At 35.2% G+C, this 22,685-nt stretch overlaps 1 protein-coding gene across 1 annotated transcript in view; it reads left to right on the forward strand.

The window, feature by feature from the left end:
- Window positions 1-22,336, forward strand: part of LOC106708249 (mitogen-activated protein kinase-binding protein 1) — a 55,873-nt gene extending 33,537 nt beyond the window's left edge. The window contains exons 4-35 of the mRNA XM_045682565.1: window positions 152-220; window positions 768-872; window positions 2,446-2,556; window positions 2,815-2,997; window positions 3,353-3,513; window positions 3,791-3,926; window positions 4,211-4,396; window positions 4,623-4,738; window positions 5,116-5,320; window positions 5,516-5,650; window positions 5,872-5,982; window positions 6,094-6,183; window positions 6,487-6,617; window positions 6,963-7,091; window positions 7,579-7,704; window positions 7,977-8,131; window positions 8,667-8,764; window positions 9,402-9,518; window positions 10,330-10,416; window positions 10,874-10,998; window positions 11,436-11,580; window positions 11,910-12,057; window positions 12,648-12,772; window positions 13,087-13,213; window positions 17,642-17,755; window positions 18,365-18,495; window positions 18,865-19,006; window positions 19,340-19,468; window positions 19,602-19,712; window positions 20,161-20,277; window positions 20,948-21,109; window positions 21,556-22,336. Coding sequence (XP_045538521.1) covers window positions 152-220; window positions 768-872; window positions 2,446-2,556; window positions 2,815-2,997; window positions 3,353-3,513; window positions 3,791-3,926; window positions 4,211-4,396; window positions 4,623-4,738; window positions 5,116-5,320; window positions 5,516-5,650; window positions 5,872-5,982; window positions 6,094-6,183; window positions 6,487-6,617; window positions 6,963-7,091; window positions 7,579-7,704; window positions 7,977-8,131; window positions 8,667-8,764; window positions 9,402-9,518; window positions 10,330-10,416; window positions 10,874-10,998; window positions 11,436-11,580; window positions 11,910-12,057; window positions 12,648-12,772; window positions 13,087-13,213; window positions 17,642-17,755; window positions 18,365-18,495; window positions 18,865-19,006; window positions 19,340-19,468; window positions 19,602-19,712; window positions 20,161-20,277; window positions 20,948-21,109; window positions 21,556-21,707 — 4,179 coding nt within the window. The 3' untranslated portion in view covers window positions 21,708-22,336. The remainder of the gene's footprint in view (window positions 1-151; window positions 221-767; window positions 873-2,445; window positions 2,557-2,814; window positions 2,998-3,352; window positions 3,514-3,790; window positions 3,927-4,210; window positions 4,397-4,622; window positions 4,739-5,115; window positions 5,321-5,515; window positions 5,651-5,871; window positions 5,983-6,093; window positions 6,184-6,486; window positions 6,618-6,962; window positions 7,092-7,578; window positions 7,705-7,976; window positions 8,132-8,666; window positions 8,765-9,401; window positions 9,519-10,329; window positions 10,417-10,873; window positions 10,999-11,435; window positions 11,581-11,909; window positions 12,058-12,647; window positions 12,773-13,086; window positions 13,214-17,641; window positions 17,756-18,364; window positions 18,496-18,864; window positions 19,007-19,339; window positions 19,469-19,601; window positions 19,713-20,160; window positions 20,278-20,947; window positions 21,110-21,555) is intronic.
- The last annotated feature ends 349 nt before the right edge of the window (window positions 22,337-22,685 follow it).

Consider the following 22,685-nt stretch of genomic DNA (forward strand, 5'->3'; position numbering starts at 1 on the left):
CGACAGATGGCGGAAGATACTATAGACAATTATCTTAACGCCATCTAGTGGCGAATAGTTTAAACAAAAATTATCAAAGTTTTTGTAGTGCAAACTACTTAGTTTTACTTAAATTAGTTACAATATTTATTTTTAAAATTTGTTTTTCCAGGATCCTTCAGCGTCAGGAGCAGTGCAGATCGCAGAGTTCCCCGGACACACTCATGGCGTTAATTGTGTCGTAAGTAGTATAAAACTGGCCTCTGTATTAGTTCAAATTATATTGTTTGAATTATTTATGCCAATAGTTTAAATTTTGTATAACGGATAATAGAATTTATAATGACTGAATATCTGTGTTGAATGTTGAAAGTTTTTGTAATAATTTGTGTATTTTATTCTCATATTAGTAATTTTTTGAGTATATTTTATAAATATGTATTTTAGGTATAATGATAAATTATAATTTTACTATGTTAATTCATAAGTGTGTTTTTCGAATGACTTTTTGTTAGTTAATTGAAGGACGCTTTTTATGTTTTTGTTGAAAGGAAAAAAATGTCGTATGTAAATTTGACATACAAAAACCACGGAATTTATTATTGTAAATGAAGAATTCAAAGATATAGTAAATAATAATACCAAAGTAGCAAAAAGAGTTTCCTAAATTTTCACGTAGATAAATAATACAGTACAGTACAGTAGTAAATTAAACATGCAATATAGGAGAGGTAAAAATAGGAAAAGAAAAAAAAATTGTAACTGTTATTGTAATGTTTTTATTTCAGGCATTTTCTACATCGTCCAAATATCTAGTCTCGGTTGGTTCCCAACATGACATGATAGTCAATGTATGGGACTGGCGTGCCAACCTTAAACTCGCTAGTAATAAGGTAAAGATGAAGTAATGAAAGATATTCCTTTTTTGTATATTTATTAAAAGAAACTATAGCTTTTTGTGGTGTACGAATTAAATATAGCCTAGATTTATTAGCCTGTTGAAAATTACTATATCAATATATTTTAATTTTATATGAAAAAAATCTTTTTATATTTGTGTATTGACGTTATATATATTAGGGTGGGTCAAAAAAATCAACTATTTTTTTTTTTACAATTAATACGGAAAAATGGGTTACTAGGCACCTTAAAAAAAATCTCACCAAATATGAACTCTTAATTTTAATAGGAAGATCCTCCGCGTCGCAGGTTTTCATTTTTTTCTCAGTCCAATAGAAAAAAATTCATTCCTCATCATTAATTGGTCGTACAGAAATTTTTTTTAAGAATTTTGTAGGAAATTTAATGCTCTACAAAAAAGGTATCTTATGTTTTTTCCGTAAACCTCACCATTTCACTAATATTGAAGATTTAAGATTGATTATTTTAAGTCAAATGTCACTTTTGTTTATGAATTTTATAACTCGACAAGAAATGACTATTATTGAATGCGCAATAGAAATTTTTGTAGCAAATTAACTGCTCTATAAAAATGGTATCATATGTTTTGGCGATTAAATTAAGCGTTCAAAAGATATTCATCATCAAACTTTCATGTATACCGATTTTAAGAGTTTTTGATTAAATAATCGAAAAATTTCAATTTAATCTATCAGTTTTGAGAAAATTTACACGAAAAAAATTTTTTTTTATCAACTGAGAAACTTCAAAATGTTTTTCAAGCTTTTTTTATGTGTAAGTATTTTTATCTACATTTAAAAAAATAAATTGTACATTATTATTTTTTTTATTGATAAATGATTAACTAAGCGATAAATAATGTACAATTTATTTTTTTAAATGTAGATAAAAATACTTACACATAAAAAAAAGCTTGAAAAACATTTTGAAGTTTCTCAGTTGATAAAAAAAAAAATTTTTTCGGGTAAATTTTCTCAAAACTGATAGATTAAATTGAAATTTTTCGATTATTTAATTAAAAACTCTTAAAATCGGTATACATGAAAGTTTGATGATGAATATCTTTTGAACGCTTAATTTAATCGCCAAAACATATGATACCATTTTTATAGAGCAGTTAATTTGCTACAAAAATTTCTATTGCGCATTCAATAATAGTCGTTTCTTGTCGAGTTATAAAATTCATAAACAAAAGTGACATTTGACTTAAAATAATCAATCTTAAATCTTCAATATTAGTGAAATGGTGAGGTTTACGGAAAAAACATAAGATACCTTTTTTGTAGAGCATTAAATTTCCTACAAAATTCTTAAAAAAAATTTTCTGTACGACCAATTAATGATGAGGAATGAATTTTTTTCTATTGGACTGAGAAAAAAATGAAAAACTGCGACGCGGAGGATCTTCCTATTAAAATTAAGAGTTCATATTTGGTGAGAATTCTTTTAAGGTGCCTAGTAGCCCATTTTTCCGTATTAATTGTAAAAAAAAAATAGTTGATTTTTTTGACCCACCCTAATATATATAATATATTATATTTCCAGGTGTCGTCTCGAGTGAAAGCTGTTAGTTTCTCAGAGAGCGGGAACTATTTTGTGACAGTGGGCTTCAGACATGTCAAGTTTTGGTATCTGGAATATTCGAGAAATGCCAAGGTGAGTTGTATCAGGGGTACCGTTATATATAATATAGAACTATAAATATAAATGCCTAGTATAAACGCCTCAATATGTAATAATGTCTAGAAAATACCTATAAAAGTTTTTATTTATCTTAGCTATGTTAAGTTAAAAAAAATAGTTTCGCCTGCTTTTCTAATATTAATAATTTAGGGCCACAAATTGATGTGTTTTTTTCTGTTTTATATTTGTATTGTGACCATTTAATTTTTACATGTAGGTTATTTTTATTAGTTTAAGGAGCCAGTGCCCCTCATGGGCAGGTCGGCCATCTTGGGCGAGCAGAAAGACAACGAGTTCTGTGACGTGGTGTGCGGTCGCGGGGAGGCGGCAGACAGTACCTACGCCATTACACGCGGCGGACTGCTCTGCGAGTTCAATAGCAGGAGATTGCTCGATAAATGGGTCGAATTGAGGGTATGTATCCATTATCCAGTATACAATCTTATGGGTCGGGCTGTTAGGTGGCAGAATCTTCCTGTTACCCACAAACTAAATGTTCATAATGTAAATGTTTGTAACGAAACTAATTAAAATGGCTAGTCCAATGTCGATACTGACTGTATTTAGACCGGTAGGACAAGAAAGACCAACTGAACGACTTATCGTTGGTTTCTGAGACCAAAATTCCTTTATAAAACATACATCCCTCTCATTGTCATTGACAAAGTAGAGTTAACAATATGTTTTATTAAGAGATTTTAATCTCAAAAACCAACGATTAGTGTTTAGTGTGAAACATTTTAAATGATGTGTAAATAATATTTTGCAGACGACGTCGGCCAATTGTATGGCGATCGGCGCTAACTACATATTTGTGGGTTGCGCGGAAGGAATTGTGCGATGTTTTGCGCCCGACTCTTTGCGTTATGTCACCACGTTACCTCGCACCCATTACCTCGGCGTCGACGTCGCTCAGGGAGTTAACATCAAGTTAGTATTGTACTCATTAAGGTCTGGTTTTGCGAGACACGGACTGTAAAGAGTCGCGTCTCATGAAATAGCACCTTTAGTATGTGCATTGTCATTTATTTAGATTCAAACAACATCGTCAAATACCTACATGTTATCCTGGTGCTAGGTAAAAAGTCTTAACATGTTTCGAAACTTGTTAATTGTGAGTTTTTATTAGTGCAAATGGAGAGGCTTAAAAGTTATAGATTGGTACATTTGGTGATCTAGGTTTAATCAAAGATATAATTGTCCGCAGCCACATGTTCACACAGCCGGGCAACGCGCGCTACCCGGACGCGATCGCGCTCACATACGATGAGCGCAACCACAAGCTGACCTGCGTCTACAACGACCACAGCCTATACGTGTGGGACGTGCGCGACATCAAGCGGGTACATACACACATACATACATACAAACCCACTCACATACAAACAACCTGCCACCTTCAAAGTCACAAGAGCAGGCGATAATAGGGACCACTGAATGACTTGGAGCAGTAGTGGTAATTTTTTTAGTACTCAATGAGTGCTAAAGCATTCCCTTAGTGGCAGTTTAACGACTGTGAGTACTGCAGTGAGTGAAAATTTAAGTCATCTCAATTCTATGATACTTCCTGATTCTCGGAAAGTGTTTTTATTCATCTGGGTTTTAATCTAATTAGTTTTAACGTTAGGTGGGCAAGTCACACTCAGCGCTGTACCACTCTGCGTGTATCTGGGGCGTGGACATGGTGTGTGGGGGCGTGTCCGGGGGCGGGGCTGAGGCGGGTCTGCCCCCCGGCCGCTTCCTCACCTGCTCCAGTGATGACACCGTGCGTGTGTGGAGCTTACAGCCCACCGGACCTAATATATACAGCAACGTGAGTCTATACAACGACATATTTATCATTTTTATCTATAAATGCTTTAAAAAAAACTTGAAAAGTAATCTATGTGTTATTCCAGACTATTTTCTTCATTTGTGTAAAATTTCCTGTTCCGGGAATACATTCTAAAAAACATCCATCCATACATTCATCCGACTGAACTTTTTCATTTGTAATATTAGTAAGATTTTTTAATTGCATTTTATTTTTGGTATTTCAGGAATTAAATAAAATAGTGTACATAGACCCCGAGTTGAAATTCCTGAAGGACGTAGACCTGACGGCAACCAGCGATAGAGACAAGTCGAAGAGCTATGATGATAAAATTGGTGTCAGGTAAATGAAACAGTAAACCCCATCACTTATTCAACTCGAAGTATAAACTTTTAGAATTTTGTTTAGTGTGGTCTTCCACTGTCAAAACATGTACAAATTTTCTGTTATTTTTCTCATTAATTCTTATCTTCTTTGTAAAAACTGATATGTACTTATATAAATAGCTTGTCAGTGTAAACTCACGTTTAGATTTGTACATTGTTCTGTTGCAATGCATCTTTATATAGATACTAGATATCAACTATTTCTTTCTTCCAGATTATTATCTACATATGTACTAAGTTTCAGCTAAATCCGTTCAACTGTTCTATAGATTGTAATATTTTTTTTAAAGTTTTATTTTTTATTGTTGTTAATGTAAGTGCTTGTTGTATTAGATGTGTGCGCGTGTCGCCATGTGGGCGACATATAGCTGCGGGTGACCGCGCAGGCAATGTATGGATCCACTCTGCGGAGGGCGCGCCGCTGCACACTCTGGAGGCGCACGATGCTGAGGTCCTCTGCCTCGAGTACTCCGCAAAACCACGACTGTTGGCCTCCGCATCCAGGGACCGCCTGGTGCATGTCTTCTTGGTCGACAAGGTAAGTGTACTTATTGAATAAATAATAATTTAAATGCCAATAAATGAATGAATGATAATTATTAGAAGAGTGAAACAGTGGTGAATGATGATGAATGAAAGATATGAGTGAATGAATACATACAAGAACAATGAATAATAATGTAATATGATTAATGTACTGAATTTTTCTAATTACATACTTGACCATGTCCAGGGTTATCAGATCCTGCAGACGTTGGATGAGCACTCGTCCTCCATCACAGCGGTGCGGTTCCTGAGCTCCAGCGCCGGTCTGCAGATGGTGTCGTGTGGAGCTGATAAGACCATACTCTTTAGGCAACTTAAAACTGTAAGATAATTAAAAAAAAATCCATAATAAATCTGGATTAACAATCCACGAGTAATAAAAAAAAAACATAATAAGCAGCCTATGTCTTCCATATGTTCTACATCTGTGCCAAATTTCATCAAGATTCAAGTTATTGAAGATAACTTCAAACAAACATCCATCTATCCATACATCTAAACATTCGCATTTATAATATTAGTAAGATTTCTATATGGTTACAGACTCAGGATGGAAGTTATCAGTTTGCGCGAGGCCAAAATGTCTCTGGTCGGACTACATTATACGACATGGAGGTGGATGCCGGTGGTCGACATATACTTACAGCTTGTCAGGTAAAATACTATTTAAATCTTTAATTTCCTCTAAATAAGTAAACTTTAATAAAGTAGAGAGTTTATGTGGCTTTATAAAAATTTGTTATATGTTTTATTTATATATTTTAGGATCGTAACGTGAGAGTGTACAGCGCAGCTCACGGCAGACATACGAAGACGTTTAGAGGTACAACAGCTGAAGATGGTACTCTTATCAAGGTAATTTAAAAAAAGATGTCTCTTCATGAAATAAGAAACGAATAGTATTAGTATTCATGTCACGTTCACAGATACTTGCCATTTTTTTCTCATTTATTTATTAAAGTATTTTCAATAATAATTAAAAATGCTTGTAAAATGCACTTCCAGTTGCGAAATATTATGACTCGAGAAACCAGTGGATTCCTTTCTCTTCCCTGAGATACAGAGTAAAGAATCCACTCAGAATTCGCGGGGTTTCTAAAATAATTGTCGTTATTATATATTAATATTAATAGATATTAAATAAGTAATGTATTTCAGGTGGCATTGGATAGTAGTGGCATTTACCTGGCTACTTCTAGCACGGACAAAATTCTCAGTGTGTATGATTACTACTCGGGCGAGTGTATGGCCACTATGTATGGACATTCGGAAATTGTCACTGGATTAAGGTAATTTTTTTTTTACAGCAGTTATATTTATTTCCAAGTGCTAGCAACCCCAATTGTGTTAAAGTTCAGAAATATTGTATTTGCTAATCTTTGTACTTCGTACTTACCGTGAAATCATTCACATCTTTTGTATTAAAACTGCTGTCTTGGTCTTATTTTAGTCCTCTTTCCCTTCCCACCCTTTTCTTATAAGGAAAGGATGGGAAGTGGAGGTGGATTTGATGGAAGAGAAGATGAATAAGAAGGGGAAACATTCGCAGACCTGAGACCCCTCTTAGTCCAGCACCCTGGGCTGTCATTCAACCGCGGTCTACCTGAACTTAAGTCTTGTATATTTGCTTACAGGTTCACCCCAGACTGTCAGCACCTCGTGTCAGCGAGTGGTGACGGGTGTATATTTGTGTGGCGCGTACCACACGACATGGTGGTCACCATGCGAGCACGACTGGCTCAGCAGGCGATACGACAGGGCAGGTAATGTGCAGCTAATGTTATACGAGACCATTCATTACAACGTAACGATTTTGACCATTTTTGACCTTTCCTCATGGTAGGATACATAAGTTATCGGCCTTCTTACGTAAGTTTTATATCTATATATATAAAAGAAAGTCGTGTTAGTTACACTATTTATAACTCAAGAACGGCTGAATCGATTTGACTGAAAATTGGCGGGCAAGTAGCTTCGAACCAGGAATAGGACATAGGATAATTTTTACCCCGTTTTCTATTTTTTATTGCGCGCGGACGGAGTCGCGGGTAAAAGCTAATAAAATAAAATAATAATAATAAAATCTTATAAATAGATCGGTACTACGTAAGAAAGTTGAAAATAGGCTTGATGTGATTTTCTTGAGCTTCCTTTCCTTTTCAGAAATCTTACATAGTTAATGAATTGCTCGTGATGGAAATCGGACTTTTTTTATTTTATTTGCTAACATTATATAATGGTTTCTTATAGGAAAGTTCCGGTGGGCAGTAACGGTGCGTCAGGTCTGGACAGTGAGACGGACTCACAGCTCGGCTCTCCGCCGCGCGACTTGCCTGACACCACCAAGTTTGGAACACCTGTTGTTGCTGACTACACGTTAGTGCGAGAGATACTAGTTTATTGTAAATTAAAAATAAAATGCTTCTTGAGTAAATTATTTGTCGAATTTACTAGGGAACTCTTGTGACCGATGTGCCAAAACAAACTCTGGATACTTTACATTATGATTAACCTTAAAAGGTATTTAAGGTCTATAAAACCTTGTGGGCTGACCCTACGTGAGTGGGATAAGTCCAAGGCTTATAATTGTCAATGACATGATTTTTTTAGCTTTTATATTAGGTAAGATGTTTGTCTTTAATTTGTAGGTTGAGGATAGGCAAGCTGCCGTCATGGGCTAAGAAGAGTCTAGGAGATGAGCTGACAGCGCCAGGGGGCGGGGCCGCGGCCGCCACGCCCACCGCCACGCCCCCCGCGCCGCCCGCACGCGGCAAGTGGGCCACCAGGATACAACCCGCTAATGGTAACTTATTATTTAAACATTAACTGGTTTTGTATTGTAATTTGGCATAGGGTTACCAACTTTCATTAAACGAAGACCGGAACACGGAGAAAAAAAATTACAACGTTAAACGTTACCTGTCAATCATTAATTCTTTACCGGATGACAAAAAACTACGAATATTATATGCACCATAAAAACCTGAAAAGGTGGCATTCTTAGGTATCGTTGTATTCTTGGTTTTTCCTCAGTGATTTGGTACAATCAAGCTTCATGGTTTCTAAAATTAATATATCATGAATAAATGCTGTTCCTTGTATCTAGTTGTTTTTATTTGTTACTAGCTTTTACCCGCGACTCCTTCCGCGCGGAATAAAAAAATGCACACAAGATAATAAAGTTCCTATGTCCGTCTCCTAGTTCTAAGCTACCTCCCCATCAATTTTCAGCTAAATCAGTTCGACCGATCTTGAGTTATAAATAGTGTAACTAACACGACTTTCTTTAATATATATAGGTAGATCATAATTTTGTAAATTTACTGACTTATTTCCAGAGAAACGAGTGGATTCAGACGGTTCAAAAGATAGTTCGTTAGACAGCGGAACTGACACAAGGTATATCGAGAAGAGAAGAGACCAAAATGTTAAACAGGTATGGTTTATAGAACTTTTCTATACTTTTTAGTTATTTGTACAAATGTGTAATTTGTTTTTGTCGGGTGGTGTCTATGTAAAAATCGAAAAAAAAAATTATTCCTTAGAATAATCTGCTAATAAGAAGAAATATGTTTTTTTTATAATTAATTTGATTTTGTCTTTTTATAAATTGTTTATTGGAGAACACCAAATAGTTAACCTTTTGCACGCCGATCCTAAATGCCTATTTGTGTCTAGTATTATTTGTCCTGTGTACTAATTTGTATTGTCTAATCACTCACATGAAGGTTTTGGTTGTGGTGATGGTTGAAATTTATTTTGTATATTTAAATATATTCAAATACTCAAAGATTTTTTTTTGATAAATCTTACTTACTGTTTAGAATTTAATTTATTTGAAAAAACTAAATTTCTATAATTTGCTTCTAAATCATAAATCTAAATCATATCGTGTAAGTAAAGTGCTATTTATTATTTGTAGTATTTGGATATTACTTTTATTTTAAATAATTTCGCCTTATGATTTGTTTTTTCTTGACATTTTATTTGCATTTAAAGAAAAAGTGAATCATTGCTATTAATAATAATGAAATGTTTTCATACGGTTGTGGTCCTTATCTACATACGAATAGCGGCCGAAATCCCTCAACCTGTCTCAGCTGCCGCGAGTCGAGGCTCTGTTCCGTCACTTTGACGCAACTATGAAAGCGACTTGCGACATTTTGACAATTTCTCCAAGAGTCGAGAAGGTTTTTGCTTTTATTTTTTTTCATCATTTTTGTTTTGAGTTCGCATACGATTTTGATATGCTTATTGTTATGTTCGCTGTTTGTTTTGCATTTTTTATAGAAATAAGTTTTTCAATAAATCATTATTGGGGGTTTAAAAATTGCTAGTAATATTATGAAAAACTTTATTAGTATTTTGAAATGAATTTTTGTTATTCTAAAGATAAAGTTAAGATAAATTCATTGTAAATATTTAAAACCAGGTCAGTTAGGATTTTGGTCATACATAAAAATCAACAAATTATTTTTTTACGATAGTGTATTTGATAACTGCATTGCATGCTCAATAGCTTTTGTACGTTGCTTTTCCTTCTATATAAAATAATAACTAATCTTTTAAACCAACTTAACTTTTGATATATTTTGAAGGTTTAGAATTTATTCGTTGTAAATACGTTTATTTAAAGCTACTTTTTAATCTAAATCTAAAATGCTTGGATGTTTTCTTGAATATAAAGGGTTGTTTAGGTTATTATTTTAGTTATTTAATCAAATGGATGGGATTCTTATAAATTATTCTATGCTTGATGTTAAATATTTTGCTTTTACGTTGTATATTGATTTTAAATATTAAATCTCCTTTTCTTCTCCTCTTTCTGTCAAATCTATTTCTCTTCTTTTCTGCTTACAAAAATGTTTCTTTTAGATGTAAGCAAGATTTCTGTTTGTTACATTTAGCTATGTTTGTATGTGGATGCTCCATACATTTTCATTTCATCTGTTTCGATATGTTCATTTATTTTTGTTTTCGTTTCCGTTCTGCGTGCGCTAGGTAACGTTAAATCTGTCCAAGTCGCGCGCTGACGGTCGCACGCGACACCACACTGACGACTCGTCGCTCGGAAGTTTTAAATACGAGGTTCGAATTTTGGTTTCATTACTTCTTGTTTTTAAATGTTTCATTTATTTTCATTTTATTTTATTTGCTTTGTAATCTTTTTTCGGCATATAAAGAGCGTTTAAAATAGCACAGTCTATAAATGTTCTTTCTTCGGTATTTAAAGATCTGTTAGGATTTTGGGTGACGGTTGCAATCTTTTATGTGCATGTAGATCCATACATGGTTTATAAATAAGTAGATTAGATTTAAATATGTATTGAATGTACGAAATTGGGGCCATTTTGTATGTATTGTGATTTTGGGAGTGATTTGTGATGGTAAAAAAGTATTCTTATAATTCAAGATTGGTAACTTTTTAAAGAATTGTTTAAATACGAAAAAAAAATGTAACTTGCTCAAAGTTCATTTATTGATATGCAGTAAGTAAAGAACACTTTTTTATTTGTTTGTTCTTTAAAATACTTTTTATATCTAGGATCAAGAATCGACAGAACATGACGGTGATGTCGAAGACATATCGGACGGGGAAAGAACGTCTTCGTCCGAGAGCCGGAACAGACCCACATATTATCCTGGCAACAACGATGATGAGACACCTGGGTAAGTTATCACATAATTAATATGTCTGCTAATTTACTGGTCGTACTGTAAAGTTAATTTTATTAAGTAAAGTTGAACAATGTCTTTGGCCCTACAATGCTAGGGAAGAAAGAGAGGGCGGCACAACGCTACTCATAAAAAAATCATGATTACTTTACTCGTCTTTCGTAATTTTTATTTTTTCTTTTCTTGTAATATGACCGGTAGACGATCAAGTCTTTGTAAAATTTTATGTGCTTCTTAAATTATTTGACTTTTAGATTACAGTCTGACAATGCTGAAAGTCCCCCTTAAATTGAGTAGGCTTTTTGACTCTAGTTTTTATAATGATTTATAAATATGTATTTTAAAAAATCTTGACGACAAATTGATCGTTTAGGGGCATTTTATACTTGCATCATTAATTAGACTTAAACTTTGTGTTGTGTTATGTGTAGTGAGTTCATGGTGAACGCGATGGACGCGGAGGAGCTGCGCCAGTCTGTGCGGAGGTCTAAGCGGTGGCGCGCGCAGTCGCCACGTCTCGACCTGCCGCCCGCCGCCTCGCTCAGCGGCTCCGGACACGACTCTGATGACGACGAGGTACACGCGAACGTACACGCACGCATACACGCACGCGAGCGTATACACTATAGTAAAAAGGAAGTCTATCTAAAAAAAAAAATCTATCTAATTAATTTTAAATTTAAAACACTGTAAACACACCCACTGTATCAAATTTTTTGTTATGTTTGTATCATAGATATAAACAAATAACTTTGTTTAAATTATATTATCAGCCACTGATATGTTTGAATATGATTAGTCATTTAATATGACTTTTAGGTAATATCTTAATAGTCAATTTACTTACTTTTATATATGTATTTTCCAATGCACCAATTTTTATTGGGAAATTGTGTATTTATTAGGTTTCAACGCCATCTGGTGACAACGCAGACCGCAATCCGCTGTCAGGGTCGTGTGAGTCTATAGACACTGCGGGCCGCCGGGAGAAGTACCTCAAGTCCGCCTTCGACAGCCTCAGTGGCGTTGAGCTGGACTCCACGCTCACTGGAGGTGATGCTCACAAACTTGATTGTAAGATTATTGTATGATTGGTGATTGCTTTGTATGTATTTGAATGTCATGTCCTAAGTGTGGGTTTGTTAATTCACTTCATATATAAATTGTAACTATGACGGGTAGCTTTGTTATTAATGTTAGACCTTTATTGGATCCATTGATAAGTTTATTTAAATATTTTATGTTTTTGTGTTTAATACCATTATGTAAGTGTGCAGGTTTAATTTAAAACCAATATATGACATATTTACTTTATGTTTTACTAAAATTTAATTTATCATGGTATTTTTCGTAATCATTTGTTATACTCCTTTATTGTGTGTAATTAATGTGTTATGTTCTTGTCGATGCCAAAATATGTTATATTTAATAATTAACTAATATATTTTACTAGCTATCACCCGCGACTTCTTAATAAAAATCTTAATACGGGGAAAAAAATGAAAATTCTCATTCATACTGAATATGTATGTAAATTTTCATAAAAATTGGTCAAGCCGGTTTGAAACAATATGATAACTAACATTGTGAAAAGATAATTTTATTTATATAGATATAATTTTAGTACAATGAATAATGTGTAGGCAACAACTCGCTGTCGGCGCAACACCTGTCGCGTACACCGGCAGCTCGCCCCGACCCTGAGGCAGCACGTCGCCGTGAGGAGCTGCAGCGCAGGATACTGGAGACAAGGCGACAGCTTGAGAACGTAACGTATACCTATTTATATTTATACGTACTTTACGACTAATATTAATCGGCCCAATTGAATTTTTTCCCATTGGGCCGATGATAGGTAAACACTTATTGTTACATATTGTCATACCCTTTCCCTAAGTCCACCGCTACATGTCGGTAAATTATTTTTTGTCACAACTGTCATTGTTATATCGTTTCACAAAACCATCTTGAACTTTGTCAATTTGGCAAGTTATGTGAGCAAATGAAGGTGGTAAATAAATTAGTAACAAAATTATATTATTTTTTTTTGGAGGAAATGTTAAAAAATATTTTGCTTCCCAGGTGGCCTTTCGGTCAAACCTCAAATCGAGTCAGTCCACTACGGATTTGTCCTACATACCAGAAAAGGACAATTCTCGTCGGAACAGGCCTGTCTCGATGGCCGTGCCAAACAACTCTCGACCTTATGGTAAGTGATATAAAGCAATTTATTGAATAAATTTAATTAACACACGTTATATAAATTTAAATACATATTGCTGATTTATGATGAACTTGATGCACAGTTGCATATCTGCATTTTTTTTATTAATTTCAAGTCACACAAAAAATAAAAATAAAAAATATTGAATTTGAAGTGTACGATTTTTTTGTGCCATAAGGAAAATACAGAAAATGTTTACATTAATTAACATTACTAAGTATTTTTTTTATTGATTGCGCGTGAATTTTTTGATGTATGAAATCACTAACATTATGCAATATTATATTTTTTTTGTATTTATTGTACTAATCAAATAAACAAATTTTCCCAATCATGCTGACCAGGAGTCTCTAATCTACCTTTTTATCCCGAGGAGAATTTAGATAGTCTAAACTTCTTCGACAGTCTCAATCCTTATCAGAATATGAACTTGGATTACCGTAACAAGAATCCTTACGCCATCCCCGCGAATCTCAACCATAGGATGATGCCAGAGTACTTCGAAAACTTAGCTCCTTACGTACCCCCACATTCTGCTATTACACAAAATCAACCAGACAAGAGAAATATCAACTACGTACCTTACAGTAAGAAACCTGTTGTATTCAAAGAACAATTACCTCAGAAACAACCATTAGCTTTTACTATAGACATAGGAAAGAAACCGATCCAATCTAAAGTATTTAATAGATTGTTCCCTGTTAATCCACACGAAGACAAGGAAACCCCACCAAAAGTGCCGCCTCGTAACTTTCATCTAAATTTAACTGAAAAACCTCAACCTAAATTACCAAAGCCCAATTCCAGAAGCATATTTAAAAATTACAAATCTTGCCCTGTATCTCCCGTGTCCGAAGAATGCAAATGGGCGGATAAAGTTGTTCAAAATAATCAAAATCAAGCTAATGTTAAACCTCAAAACGCTCCGCCAGATCCAAAGAAAAGAAACTCTCTAAGCTTCTTTGTTGGGTTAGACAACAGAGCTAAAGAAAGCAGAAAAAGTATAGTAGACACTATTAAAAGTGACACTGAGAAAATGATTGCAGAAATAACGAGAAAATATGGTGATTTGGATGAATATGAACCTAACAATCAAGGCGATTTAGATCTCCAACCCTCGAAGGAAGTAGTTGAGAAAGATGATGGAAATTTCTCCTCAGATTCTCTTGAAGATTGTAGTCTCAGTCAAGACGTAAGTTGCAAGAACAAATTGTATTCAAAGAAGATATGTAAAAAGCACACAAAAGCCAAAGGAATGCCACGTCGCGCTGTTTCTAATTATGAAATATACGGCGGTACTATGGAAAAACCTGTGGTACCTGTCAAACCGTCATGCATAAGTCAGAAAAGTTCTACTCTACCTAGAAATATGCCATCAAATATTGATGATGTTATGGATGAAAATTATCCTATAAACTATAAATACAGTATGTATAGATGTCAAAGTGTGCTGACTAAAAGATGTATTACTCGTTCAAACGAGTCCGTTTTGAGTGACAATTCTAACTGTTCCAGCGTTTCTAATGAAATATTTTTGAAGTATGGGAACGAAGTCGCTTTCCAGCAGGCAAAGTACGATAGTCGATATAATCTTAACGACTCCCAAAATTGTTCGTTCGAGAATCTGAACGAACCTGATGATCAATATTTGGAGAAACACAGACACAGTAGTGCTAGTTTTTTCTTGAACCAGAAGAAATATATGAAAACAAGCTGTAGTCAGGAATCTATGTTATCTGATGAAATGTACCTGGATAATGAAATTCAGCTCTCGAGGACTAACTGTAATTCGCTAGAAAGCGTTCTCTCTGATGATTCCGAATGCACCAAAAGTGCTCCTTTAGAAATGCTGTTTGAAGGCGCTCGAACTTCACGGCAACCGAGTCATCCAACTACGGGAATGCCTAACAGTAAAAGTTGCTATGAATTCGACAATAGTTCCAAAAGTTATGGCTCCAGCCCTAACAACGTATCGTACATGGGGGGCTACATGTATAACAATTATCTCGGTGAAAGTTCTTCGAATTATAGAGACATAGTTGTTAGTCCGAAACCGCCAACCAGTAAAGTTTATGGTTTTGATGTACCCAGTGGCGAATATTCTGGTCATAAAACGGTCACCAGATCTAAAAGTTTATACGATTCTACTTCTAAACAAACGCCAGCTTCAGCAAAAAGTGTTGCTTATTATTTCGATGGTAATAACATTCAGCAATATGATAAGGAGAAAAAAGGAACTGATGAAATTCCACGACTTAATACTGGTGATTATATGGCAAATACTAGTAAGTCTTTACAACCAAAGTTTCCCGAAAAACATAAGTACAAAAGTGAGATGGATGGTTGCGAACAAAATACTATGACCAAATCGAAAAGTTGCAGTTTCGAAGTTGTTTTAGAACCAGCCTCTAAACCAAATCCTCTCAAAAATTTAATGGAAAAACGCAATTCGCATGTACAGAAGAATCTCGAGAAATTCGAGGAGCAAATACGTAAAAATATTCAAACAAAAGTAAATAAAAACCAATTGAACAAAGAGAAGGCAAATGCTGCAAAATATAACAACACTACTAAGAGTCTTGAAAGAGGCTCTGGTCCAAAAAATAATAATGTCAAAATTACAATGGAATTTGTTCCACACAAACCACCAAAACCGATTAAACGAACTTCCTCGACTAAGATGAACAACAGACTTAAAGCTGGCTTAGATAAGAGTACTCTAAGTTCTTCCATATCATCTCAATATAAAGCCAAATTAGACGGCCTTCAAAATAAAAATTATAATTGTAATAAAAAACAAGAAGATGCGAATTCAAACAAAGTTGATTCTGACAGTGCGGAAAAGTCGTTTGATGTATTTGTCAAAGAAAGAGATGTAAACGAAAATAAATCTGAAATGCAGATGGATAGTTTAGAGGTTTTCGCAATACAAAGAATGGAAAGACTGCAGCACGTCAGCATGGATTCATTAGACGTTATTGATGATAGTCAAAATGAATTTTCCAAAGATTCATTAGATTATTATTCGGAACAAGATAAGAAAAAGTCTTTCATCAGAACTTGTAAGAATCAGATGAATCGAAGAAATTCTTCCAGGGTTGACTGTGAAGGTCCATCCCATAGTCGACAAAATATTGAAGCAAAGGAAAACATTGCACCGCCAGACACAAGCGATGAAGTAAAAAAATACAAATACATAGAGCGCAAACTTGAAATTATAAACAAGTTAGTCGAAATGGAGGAACGAAAGATACTTCAAGAGAAAATACTAAAAGAATGGCGAATGAGACCTTTGAAAGCTAATATAAATGATGGTAAAGGTGTAGTTAAACTATTATCAAGGAAATTTGAGAAGTTAGCGACGAAACAAAACACTGTATCCGATTTTACTTCACTTACTTTAGAAGAAGCAGATACTGACATTGATACAGCATCAGAAAACAAAGAAATAAAACGGAATCTAAGTCTACCTGATATACTTGATTCAGATCAAATCGGGGGCTTAGTCACAGTGGATATCGAAGTGAGTAATGACGCTGGAAACGACGCTGTAGAAGTTGATCATCCTGAACCTACACAACTAAATAATGCTGTTTGTAGCGAATTGAAAGCAATTCAAAAGTCATTGCCCCAACGTGTTTATAATGAAATGGTTATACCTAAAACGGATGTGCATTTAGATAGTGAAAATTACGAGTCCTCGACTACAAGTTCTAGTTGCACTAATTCACCAAAAAGATTATCTATGTATGGCTTCCATAGACCGAAAACTCCACTAAGAAAGGTGTTTCGTATGCCAGGACCTAGATGTAATACGGAGAACCAAATGTGTACTCCTGAGTGTAAAGTTAGGCCAACGCTAGGTTCCGGGGGTGCTGTAAGGAATTCTGGTCTGTCCAAAAAGTTTCCATTCCAACCTCCAGTTCTGCCGTCGAAATTTTCACCAGTGCAAGGTTGGATTCGCATGTTTGAACGAATAATCTTAGATGTTGTAACGGTTACATATTTATTTCGCGCTTTTTATAATTGTTTTTCGTTCAATAACAAAACTGTTATCGAATCCAATTTTTTTTTAATTAGGTAAATCAAAATTTGTGATATTTTGTGAGGAAACCAAGTTTTAGAGACATTAAAATTTATTTTTTATATTCCAATGATTTTAGCACTGGCAATCTTCACAAATCATCGCAAACGGCTTTTTTTTCAGCATGTCGATTACTGAGTATGCACGAATCGGTTACGTAGATATAAGTTTGTAGTGTTTGCTTTAAAGGCACGATAATCTGAAAATTCTATGAACTGAACATTTCTAATGATGACCAAAATTTTTAAAGTCAAGTCTAGTATAGTTATGACGAAGTTCAGATTATTGTCGCTTCCGCATGTGACTTACAAATGATCGGTGTGACTCAGCGAGCCGCACGCACCTCTCGCCGCCGGAGCGCGAGGAAGAGGCGGGCGGCATGAGAAGGGCGATATCCCTCTCCGACCTCGCCAAGCCAGTGCCGGCGCCGCGCACGCCGCAAGGTTTGTACTCCCTAAGGGCTGCGGTGGTGGTGATGGGTCACGAGACTTTCTTTAGCACTAACACGGAGGAGCTATGGAATTTGCACGTGGATTTATCAAGCTGATCTTTATATAATACACTAGAAACCTTTTTTTCATTTAGGTACCTTTCGATTTGTGTATGATTTTTGGTTTTTTCACCTTTCATTTTCTTGGTGGTTTTGGTGTTTAGAAAATTGCTTAGTTCGCTTTTTATGAATTGTTATTTTGGTTGGCATCATTTATTTCTTAAGATTCTCATTCTTTCGACGTGTTTAAAAGGTTTCTTTAGCTTTTAGATAATTGCGCTATTTGTACTTTTGTATTATGCTGTATATAAATAATTTTTTATAACTTTTCTTCTATTTTTGATTCATAATAAACAAAATCCCTCAGATCTGCCAAACTAATAAAAGAGAAGTTAATTTAATTCTGAATATAATATTTCCCAACTTCATTCCTTACTAATTTGTTTACTAATATCTTATTATCTTACTTATATTATTATACTATTTTATATTCTAATTTTCTTTATCCTGACCAACCGTGGATCATATGTTTCCTTAATAAGAGCGTATTTTGGTTGTCTAGCTCCTGTGAAGTCGACTCCGCCGACGAGCGCGAACTCGAGCAAGTCCCCGAGCGGGTTCGTGCGACCGGCGCCGAGGTACAACAGCAAGTCCAATATGACGAGGAGCTCTAGTGTCGGCGTGCTCAATCAGGTAGTTATCAACAGGTTAAGTTTTTGAAGGGCTGATTATATGAAAGGTCCTTGGGACATCATAGTTAGTTGACATGTTCAGGAACTCGCTAGACAAATTCATTATAAACAAAAAAAAAAAAAATCGGTGAGAAAAAGAAAATAAAAAGCAACATGGAACGTGTTAAAAATATCAGTCTGTGATCTTTTACTCTTATAGAACGATGAGGTTTATGTTTAGTAATAATTCCTTTAATATTAGTAATAGTTCTTTAGTTTTAATAATAGTTCCTTTGTTGGCAGAAGTTTCGAAGTTGGGTAGTTTACTTTATAACTATTGTGTTAGTACAATAAGGATGTTATGTTTATCAAAATATTTAACTGTTTGTAGAGTGATTCAGAGTCGGACCCGCAGCCGTCGCGTCAGGCGGCGTCGCGCGTACAGGGACTGATGCGACCCACCATCAGCTCCATGAACAAGGCCACCGCGAACACAGCGCGCAGGCGGGGACTCGTTAATTCTTATAGTACTGGTATGTACATATACTGCCTACTTTAATGAGTTGTTGTTAGAAATAATGTCTAGAATATACTAATTATTACATTCGAAAAAAACGTACTGTAAAACGAATTAATGTCCCTTCCTAACTTCATAGGTAGAGTTGTGCAAGAATAAAATGAAACATTTTTAATTAAATTCGTTCGTAAAAGTGTGATCGTAGTTAGATTGTTCCATAGTGCACTTGAAAAAACCCAATAAACGTATTCAACACGTATACCATATTCTCTATAGTTGCCTCTAATATACTAATGTGCACTGCATTTTGAACCGTACCCTGCACGGAATAACATTGACATTGGTACAGCGAGTGTGTCGACGGTGGCGCGTGAAGAGTCGAGCTCGGAGGCGGAGGACAGAGGCACTAGTGAGCCGCCAGTCGCCGCGCCTCGCCCCCGCGCCGCCTCCGCTGACAGGGCGCAGCGGAGACTTGTTGGTACGTACGAATAGGATTATTGTGATGAGAATAGACAGGTCTAAATACGTTTCAGGTTTGATTATGGATCAGGTTCTAATAGGATTATAAACTAATAATTAAAGTTTACGTTTCTATTATTATTTACGTACAGGTCGTAGCGGCAGCGAACGTGATTTGTCCGCGAAGGCGCGCGAGGTGACCACCCGATTGACAACCAACACGCGGCAGCGCAGCAAACCTGAACCTCCACCTGAAAATAACCGTAAGCAATAAATATTAACCAGCCTTAACTATCTCACAATCTACTCTCTTTTAAGCTAGAAATATAAATAACTTCATAAAATTTCTGACAAATTAATTGCCATTCACCGAATACAATCTTATTCACTCATTTATACCAATCTCAGTTAAATCGTTTAAAAAGTTTTAGTGATTCTTGTTGAACACTAGAGGTCTCTTTCGACTTTGACAGCGCAGAAAAAAAATAAACTGTAGCATGCCCACATGTATCAACTACCTTCCCGTCAAAGTCCCGTCAAAAGTGGCTCAGCCGTTTCGGAGATTACTCGGAACAAACTCAGACTTACGGACAGACACACAAACATTTTAAAACTTGTCGCTGATAGCAATTATATTCTTAATAATAATATTCCATACAGACACTCCAATTTATTAATATGTACAGATTATAAATGTGTTATGTATTGCAGTATCGCCGTCGCAGCTGTGCCTGGCTTTGACGGACCAGCTGACGAAGACTGCGGGCAAAGTGGTACATCTCTACCGACGTTTGCAGCGCGATCCCAGCGCCGCCGCCGACATCAGCGGTCAGTGCACGCACTACATCCACATACGTTGACGTCATTTCATAATAGATTAGACCAGGGATTCCCAAAGTGGTTAACTTAAAGCATTGCTAATTCTCACTCTGTCTTCTTCTATTGACCTAAGTCAGAATGAAAAATAATAATAATTGATCTTAAAAGTAGGTAATTTGGCCATGGTAGCAGTTCATTTTGGAAAAGGGGTCACTTGTCCAAAATAGTTTGGGGATCCCTGGACTAAACAAATGTAGAACGACATTACGCTTTATGTCGTTTAATATAATCAATGTGAATGTGAAGTAAATTAAAAATAGATAAGTTCAATGTTGACGGTCGCAATTTAATATCATTATTACTAAATATTAAAATTGCTATTTAAAATTCACAGGCATTAGCGCGAATATTTCACTTACGTGAAAGTTCGGAATCTTTCAACCTGCTGTGATAATAAAGTTTTCTTTTATTCTCACTGGGTATTGTCCCACACTCCCTACGCCATTGCACAGCCCGGCGTAGGGGTGCGTAAATGCATTTCCTGACGTAAAAAAAAAAAAAAAGGGTATTGACTGCAGTGACTTTTGTATTGACACATATTGTCATCCCTTGTATTTTATTTTATAAAACAGAGACATATGTATTTTTTGTTATTTAAATTAGTATGTGTTGTGTTTAGGTTTAGAAGCAGCGATACTGGAGACGCAGAAGGTGCTGCGCGGTGCTGTGCTGCGCGCGCAGAATGGCGAAGCGCCCAGCAGCCTTTCCTCTACTGATGGCGATTGTCGCGCGCTTAATGTCGACTCCACGAGACAGAAACTGGAGAACCTCGTGTCCAAAGGTATATAACTATATGCCACTATGACACAATCAGTCGTTTAATGGTTAGTATCGATTTTTTCTAAATCTACACTGTGTTAGAGGATTCTTTGGTGTGACAGTAAGGAAGGGTCTCAATATGTAATTCTCTTACTAAATCGACGCTAAGGGGTCTCTCTGAGTTTAGAAGTTTTCTAATATAATCCTACCATCTAGCGAAAACTATGAAACTATCTTTTATGTTGCCTTTGTGACCTTGAATAAGGTAGCTGGTCTTGACATTAAGATTTGATTTTTAAATGTATTTTATCATAAATATTATTGTTATTACTGTCATACTCGAAATTGTTAATCAGGGCGTTCCTTTAGAAAGATGATGATAAATTTCTACTTATGGGTAACCATTAGACAATCTCTATGTTGCAGTTACTTCCATTCCTTACGTAAATTGTCCATTTGTATATCCAGAAGCGAGTGCAGCTGGCAACCCGGCGATGTCTCTGATCGAGCAGTACTCCGACATCCTGCTGAACATGATGCAGAGCAAGATGGTGAACCAGTTCTCTCAGAGCCCTCAGAGCCTGCCGCCCGCCAGCAGAGAACCCGGCGCCGACAGCTAGTATACCAATATACTTGAGTGAACTATAAAGCGATCAAGTTACGAAGTGTATTATAACCAAGTTACCCCTACGGATTTAATGGACGATTTAAATTAGTCGAGTTAAGACGACAGAAGTGCGTTAAAGCTGAGTTAATACGATAAAGTTATGAAGTGCATTAAAACCGAGTTACTCGTACGAATCACATGTATAGTTTTTATTAGTCGAGTTAATATGAAGTTACGAAGTGCGACAAAATCGAGTAACCCGTACGGAATTCTTGTACAGTTTCAATTAGTCGAGTTAACTCAATCTATCCGTTTTTCGACTTAGTGTTATGAATAATTCTGAGTCATGTATTTGAACTCTTATATTTTAAAATGTGTAGGTAGTTGTGATCATGTAAGATACTAAATAGAATTTTTGAGATAAATACATATTAATTAAAATAACGAACCATTAAATAAGCACTAATCTACTGATCTTAAGTGATATGTGCGCAAAACGAAATATGAAACCGGATACTAAAATTATATCTGTTTTACTTTCTATAAGAAAATGTCCTAATATAAATAAAAGCTGTGGTTATTTCTCTCACAATTATGTTATATTTCACCATCTTGAATCTGTCAGTATCAGAAAAACTATAATTTAAAAAATAATGCAAATTTAACCATTCCTAAAAGCTTACTGTGAAGTATTTATGTATGTTTCTTATTTAAAGGTTGGTACTATCATTCCTTTATGATAAATAAACAATGTCTTAAACTTGTATTTGTCCTTTTTACTTTACAATTTGATTTAAAATAAGTATCATATCATTTTAATGTCTCCTCAATATTGTAATAATGTGGATAAAATATTTTTAATTAATGTTTTCTGTTTTAATGCAATGTTTTTTTAATATATTAGCAATTATATGCTAATATAGTCATCAATATCATAGTTAGTTTAATACTAGAACATATATATTTATATTCTAATATTATGTTTAATTCT

This window comes from Papilio machaon, chromosome 19 (genome assembly GCF_912999745.1).
Source record: "Papilio machaon chromosome 19, ilPapMach1.1, whole genome shotgun sequence".
In the NCBI taxonomy this organism is placed as follows: domain Eukaryota; kingdom Metazoa; phylum Arthropoda; class Insecta; order Lepidoptera; family Papilionidae; genus Papilio; species Papilio machaon.